The sequence below is a fragment of the Osmerus mordax genome, chromosome 9, assembly GCF_038355195.1.
Source record: "Osmerus mordax isolate fOsmMor3 chromosome 9, fOsmMor3.pri, whole genome shotgun sequence".
In the NCBI taxonomy this organism is placed as follows: domain Eukaryota; kingdom Metazoa; phylum Chordata; class Actinopteri; order Osmeriformes; family Osmeridae; genus Osmerus; species Osmerus mordax.
The window spans coordinates 245,074-252,305 of record NC_090058.1 but is presented as its reverse complement, the minus strand read 5'-3'; the positions used below and the strand labels follow the sequence as shown (position 1 = coordinate 252,305).

Below are 7,232 nucleotides of genomic sequence, written 5' to 3'. Positions count from 1 at the left end.
ATGAGCGTCAGCGATGGGAGGAAGGATAAAGGCAGCCCACTGCTCAGCGCTGCCGTCGCCACCAGCGCAGTCAGCAATGCCTGCTGGGAAGGAAAGAAGCCCTCCATTCCGAACAGGAAAACAGTGAGTCAGTCTGGGTGTTGTGACATGAAACGATTAACTGACTGTCTGACATATTCTTCCAACGTTCTTGACTGACATGTTTAAACACAATTCACCAACAAATAAGAATTTACGATAACTTACTAAATAGTAATAGTAACATGCATAAGAAGTACATTGAAAATGTGTTCTCCTATCTTATCTTAAGTATCTTCTTAACGTTATGTGATGTGATGTGCCAGTATGTTAACGACAATCTTAATTTCTAACAGTAAACTAAAAACGCAGGTTCTGTAATGTGTTCAACCCTCTCTAATAACCCTCTCTAATAATCCATTTTGGATGAGAACTGAATCCAAAAAATTATATAAAATTATCTGGACAAACAACTAAATAATTGGTTTGTGCCTGTCAATGTTTAATTATACAATTTGTAAGCCAACTTTGAATTGAATGGTCTATGTAGGCTGTGTCTGCTTCTGTTGGTTGCCACACAGCCTGTTGCCCCTCAGTCATTCTGAAAGGTTAAATGTCTCAGGATCATCACTTAAACATGATGAACATCTGACACAATATACATTATAGTCTAGAGGTTGAGTACTTAGAAAAGCGCTTTACAAATCAAATGTATTATTATTATAAAAAATGTATGTTGTAGGAAAAGAGAACATTTCAATGGAGAACAGTCCAGTTTCCTCCCCCTGAAGAGTAAGAGGCTGAATCAAGCCACCTGCCAGTGGTGACTTCATGACATTGAACAGACATCAGCAGACATCACAGCTACAGTGCTGTAATGGGTATCCACACTGTTTAATGGAAAATCCTTGTAGGGCATCGACTGACCTTGCACCTTGTAGTGCAATGTCATGGTTTGGTGGTTGTTTGTATTTACTTTCTTTCTAAGATTTTCTAAAAACATAACTTCTTACATAAAATGGTGGTTGTTTTTCAATTCCATGATTTTTTTTATGGTCAGCTTGTTCTATAATCTCCACAATATCTTGTCTTGTAATATCAAAATTACACCCTCCAGCCAAGTGAAGCAATAAATCATCTGGTGTCATGAGCGGAAATCCCAGGGGGGATGGGGGGACACGACCCCCCCGATCCTCAGACAAATACAATTAGTCCCCCCCAACACATCACTGTAAATATAGCTAAGTCATTTTCGGATGGCTGGCAATCAATATTATTAATATGCAATGAAGGCACTTGTGCTGATTATTGACAAGTGATAGCAGATACTTTCTTCTGTTGTTGAGAAGAGAAGAGATGTAGAACAGTTTGCTATTAGAGGATCCTGCTGTGTTAGTCCCTTAGAAAGTCCTACCTAAATGACTAAATGTAAATGTCCCTGTCATGCCCCCAGGGGGGCAGCAAGTCCTACCTGTCTGCAACCCGGAAGTGATGGTTTGTTCTTACTGACCGTCTGTCTGTTCATCTTGCAGCCGAAGCCCCAGAACGCCATCACCATAGCGGTGTCATCGCGGGTGCTGTTCAGCATGGAGGAACAGCAGCTGATCCACCAGCAGAGAGGCCTGGAGGAATACCTGCAGCACCAGATGGAGCACGAGACGGAGCCGTTTGCCCCGGGCCCTGCCTTCTCCTTTGTAAAGGTCTGAGAAGACACACAAGGACTCACATCAACATCTAGTCTAGCTGTTGTGTCTGTTGTGTCTTTGCACTGCTAGTTCTCTGATGCTTGATGGGAGGTGTCTGTGTTTAAGGCTCTGGAGGCGGTGAACGCCAGGCTGAGAGAGCTGTACCCAGACAGTGAGGAGCTGTTCGACGTTGTGCTCATGACCAACCACCACGCTCACGTTGGCCTGAGACTCATCAACACCATCAACCACCACGGTGAGCATCTGACACACACACACACACACACACACACAGGTTTACAGGAGATTGTGAGTGTTGGGCAAAAAGACAGTTAAAAGTTGAAGTGCTGACTACACCTTTTCACTCAAGTTAAAGTAAAGAAGTATGAGCTCCGACATATACTTAAGTAAAAGTAGCCATTACTACTACCTGTTGGACCTCACATCATATTAATACATTAATACAAAAAGACACTATAGACATGCAGCGCATTCCCAGGAATCCTTTTTGACGATGACAATTTTGAAACATCTCCCTCATATATGGCCATGGGTGATCAGGAATGTCTCTATTCTCAGTCATGTGACATGGCTAACTGCCTCTGTCTCAGTCATGTGACATAGCTAACTGCCTCTGTCTCAGTCATGTGACATAGCTAACTTCCTCTGTCTCAGTCATGTGACATAGCTAACTGCCTCTGTCTCAGTCATGTGACATGGCTAACTCCCTCTGTCTCAGTCATGTGACATGGCTAACTCCCTCTGTCTCAGTCATGTGACATGGCTAACTGCCTCTGTCTCAGTCATGTGACATAGCTAACTGCTTCTGTCTCAGTCATGTGACATGGCTAACTCCCTCTGTCTCAGTCATGTGACATGGCTAACTCCCTCTGTTTCAGTCATGTGACATGGCTAACTGCCTCTGTCTCAGTCATGTGACATGGCTAACTGCCTCTGTCTCAGTCATGTGACATGACTAACTCCCTCTGTCTCAGTCATGTGACATGGCTAACTGCCTCTGTCTCAGTCATGTGACATGGCTAACTCCCTCTGTCTCAGTCATGTGACATGGCTAACTCCCTCTGTCTCAGTCATGTGACATGGCTAACTCCCTCTGTCTCAGTCATGTGACATGGCTAACTGCCTCTGTCTCAGTCATGTGACATGGCTAACTGCCTCTGTCTCAGTCATGTGACATGGCTAACTGCCTCTGTCTCAGTCATGTGACATGGCTAACTGCCTCTGTCTCATCAGAACGTCTGCCTTGCTCCATGGTAGCTATATTATCTTACATTTGTTGTGGGTGATAGCCAGGAAATGAAAAAAGGCGCGCAATGACAAGAAATAATATTGATAAGGCCACCAAATACAGATTAAAACTAAAGTAATGAGCCTGGTTTGAAAATGTAAGAAGTAGAAAGTACAGATATATATAGAGATATTTTTAAGTACTGATACCAGAACATTCTACTTAAGTACAGTAACAAAGTATTTGTACTTGGTTTTTACCGTCTCTGGTGATGTTCCTCTGGTGAAGCGATGGATGTTGCTCTCTGGACAGTTGGCTCTTCTGATTCCCACACAGCCTGGGTGACTCTGCTCAAGTCTCACCTTAGGGTACAAACATGCCTGCTTAAGCCATCACAGAATTCCATACTCAATCCCTTAAAGTGTTGTGCTCTGTGTGTGGATCTCTGTGTGTGTGTGTGGGTGTGTGTATCTGTGTGTACACATGCCAGAAACAGGAGACTGGCAAGTAACTTAAACTGTTTTTCTATCATTGTGTACATTTTTATAATCATCAATCATCATAATATAATATAAACATTGTTCCAGCCACTCTTCTTCTCTGTTAACATCATGTGCACATACACACACTTGAACTTTGAGGGTTGAGGATGGATTTCTGTGATGTCCCTGTGGTCTGGCTCATGATGCCCTCCTCCTCTGCTCCTGCATGATGTGTTCTTTTCTGGGTCAAAAGGGTGCGTCTCTCACCCAGCACCCACTAAAACAGCCCAGCCAAGGAGAAACATCTGCCTGAGCCAGTTTCAGCTCCGCAATCCTTATATCTTTCTTCTCCGGCACTGTTCTCCCTGAACTGCAGCCACAGTCTACTGTGACACAAACTAGGCTGCCTTTCCTGTGGGCTTGGTTTTCTCATCGCTGTGCTGGCTTGGCAACCTTTGGGCTGCAGCTCACAGAATCTAGCTAACTGATGCAATAATTGTTGTTTTCACCTCTGTTTTTATTTCTTTGGGTACTTGTGAGCTACACAAGACATGATGGACCCTTGCATGACCTCAAGCCCTAACGTGTTTGTCTGAACTCCCTGTTTATCTCTCCACTCTAGATCTGTTCATTGAGCGTTTCTGTATGACAGGAGGGAACAGTCCCATTGGCTACCTGAAGGCCTACCACACCAACCTGTACCTGTCAGCTGACCCTGTGAAGGTCCGCGAGGCGCTGGAGGAAGGTCAGCCAGTCATGATGATACTGTAACGTCAACAGCTAAGATGACAGATAATACTGTAAACAAACGGACTTGGTTCAACTCACACCTCCTATGATGGGGTCTCTTCCTGCCCACCCCATCGAACTGCTAGAATTCTGGTACCGTAGCTGGCTAACACTGTGTTCATGAAAGGTGCTTATTTGCATGCATGACTCAGAGGACCCAAAATCTAATTAAGATCAAACCATTTCATGTATGCAGTCTCTTGCCAGACAGTGGAACAACAGGATCTCAAATACAAGGTGCAGACAAGGGACACATTTTCCGGTGTTGCAAGAAGTAATGTATTGCCAGAGATGGCAAAAGTATACACACATACTTCACTCAAATAGAATACTCATGTTTAAAAAGACTCAAGACTAAAAGTTGAAGTGCTGACTATACTTTTTCACTCAAGTTAAAGTAAAGAAGTGTGAGCTCTGACATATACTTAAGTAAAAAATTGCCATTACTACTACCTGTTTTAGTGTCACGCTGGTAACTGGACCTCACATCATATTAATACATTAATACAAAAAGACACTACAGACACGCAGAGCATTTGCCAGGAATCCTTTTTGACGTAGACAATTTCGAACATCTCCCTCATATGTGGCCATGGGTGATCAGGAATGTCTCTATTCTCAGTCATGTGACATGGCTAACTGCCTCTGTCTCAGTCATGTGACATAGCTAACTGCCTCTGTCTCAGTCATGTGACATGGCTAACTGCCTCTGTCTCAGTCATGTGACATGGCTAACTCCCTCTGTCTCAGTCATGTGACATGGCTAACTCCCTCTGTCTCAGTCATGTGACATGGCTAACTGCCTCTGTCTCAGTCATGTGACATGGCTAACTGCCTCTGTCTCAGTCATGTGACATAGCTAACTGCCTCTGTCTCAGTCATGTGACATGGCTAACTGCCTCTGTCTCAGTCATGTGACATGACTAACTCCCTCTGTCTCAGTCATGTGACATAGCTAACTGCCTCTGTCTCAGTCATGTGACATAGCTAACTGCCTCTGTCTCAGTCATGTGACATGGCTAACTGCCTCTGTCTCATCCATAACGTACATTTTTGTCAAAACCTTTTTTTACACAGTGAAAGGAGAGGAGAGGAAGGAGAAAGGAGAGGAGAACAGAGAAGCCCAAAACAGAGTAGATTAAGGCAGAACAGAGCCAAGTACAATAGTACCTCATCAAGTACTCATCAATTATGGCAATTTATTTTGTGAAACAAAAAAAAACAAAAAAAAATCTTAAATATAGTAACAAAGTATCTTTACTTCATTACTTACATTTACATTTAGTCATTTAGCAGACGCTCTTATCCAGAGAGCTTACAGTAAGTACAGGGACATCCCCGCCGAGGCAAGTAGGGTGTAGTGCCTTTCCCAAGGACACAACAAAATCGGGAATCAAACCGGCAACCTTATGATTAAAAGCCTGATTCCCTAACCGCTCAGGCATCTGAACCAGTGAAATCCTATCTCTGTGTATTTCTAAGTGTTTCTTTTGGTGCCCTTGGGTCAAGAAAAATTGTTTCTGTCTGGCGAGAAAATTAATATCTTGAATCCATTTTTGAATCAACTTTTATGAAATGTGCGTGAATGTTTGTGCAACTCAGGGATCGCAGCGGCCACCATGTTCACCCCAGAGAAGCTGACGGTCGTGTCAGAGAGCCAGCTCCGCGTGGCCTTTGACGGTGATGCCGTTCTCTTTTCTGATGAGTCAGAGCGCATCTACAAGGCTCACGGACTGGACAAGTTCTTTGAGCATGAAAAGGCCCATGAGAACATGCCCCTTGACCATGTAAGTCTGGAGGAATTATCTAAAGTCACTGTAAGCATGGAACACACTGTTTGATTTTTATGGGAGGCATTTAGTGACGTCCATAGATCTACTGCTTTCTCTTCAGTAGATCTTAAATGGCCATTTCAAAACTCTTAATCTCTCTGCCCTCCTGCCGGCCCCCAACCAGGGGCCACTGAAGGGTTTCCTGGAAGCTCTGGGCAAGCTACAGAAGAAGTTCTATACCAAAGGTCAACGTCTGAACTGCCCCATCCGTACCTACCTGGTGACGGCCCGCAGCGCCGCCAGCTCGGGGACCCGGGCCCTGCGGACGTTGCGGGCCTGGGGACTGGAGGTGGACGAGGCTCTGTTCCTGGCCGGGGCCCCCAAGGGCCCGATGCTGGAGAAAATACGGCCGCACATCTTCTTTGACGACCAGATGTTCCATGTAGAGGGGGCGGCAGAGCTGGGGACTGTGGCCTGCCACGTGCCCTATGGGGTGGCTCAGACCCTCCCAGCTGGGGTGGCTCAGACCCTCCCAGCTGGGGTGGCTCAGACCCTCCCAGCTGGGAAGCCTGCCAGGGAGAAGGACTCCAGCCCCAAGGAGCCAGGACCCCGTCCACCCTCCCCCGCACGGGACAATGAATAGACATCAAAACACAATGTTTCTGTCTATGCTTTTCTCGTTCCCCATTCTGCATGACTGTAAGGCAGCATGAGGTGACATCGGCGCTGGCTGTGGGCCATCTAGAGACAACACCGTGCGCTTGGTTGATGTAACTCAACATTGCAGATGGTGGTGTAGGTCCTATGGATGCTCAGCCATTAGTACCTTCCTTTAGAACATATACATTTTCATTTTAGTTATGTGGTTCTTAAAATGGTGTTGAGGAACCTTTGTTGAGGAATGAGAACATTTTAATCATCCATTATAATCACACGTCTGTTAATGTCTTGTTTTTTTTAACACAGTTTCTTCAGGATGTTTAAAAATGTGACCTGTTGCTTCTGTCTCTGCAAACTTTCCTGTACCATACCTATCCAATATAACTATCTAATGATTAACGAACCATCACTGTATGACATTGATTTTCAGCAAGCTCAGGCCTCAGGGATGGACAGAGTTGAGTGTGAAGTTGTTTGGATGAGCAGTTCACAAATTAATATATATAAACTGCCTGTGGAAACCAATCCAAACTTGTCTGCTCTGATGTCTTTACACGCTGTCTGCTCTGATGTGTAT

General features: G+C 44.8%; 1 protein-coding gene across 1 annotated transcript; it reads left to right on the top strand.

The window, feature by feature from the left end:
- On the top strand, positions 1 to 6,638 carry LOC136949003 (cytosolic 5'-nucleotidase 1A-like). The gene is made up of 6 exons (XM_067243191.1): positions 1 to 123; positions 1,551 to 1,718; positions 1,830 to 1,959; positions 4,057 to 4,179; positions 5,826 to 6,010; positions 6,180 to 6,638. The coding sequence occupies exons 1-6, from the start codon at positions 1 to 3 to the stop codon at positions 6,636 to 6,638; spliced, it is 1,188 nt and encodes a 395-aa protein (XP_067099292.1).
- Positions 6,639 to 7,232: the final 594 nt, after the last annotated feature.

Coding starts and splice junctions, on each gene's coding strand:
- LOC136949003 (XM_067243191.1), top strand. CDS start 1: ATGAGCGTCAGCGATGGGAGGAAGGATAAAGGCAGCCCACTGCTCAGC. Junction 1,719..1,829: donor CTGCCTTCTCCTTTGTAAAG/GTCTGAGAAGAC, acceptor TCTGTGTTTAAG/GCTCTGGAGGCGGTGAACGC. Junction 1,960..4,056: donor CAACACCATCAACCACCACG/GTGAGCATCTGA, acceptor TCTCCACTCTAG/ATCTGTTCATTGAGCGTTTC.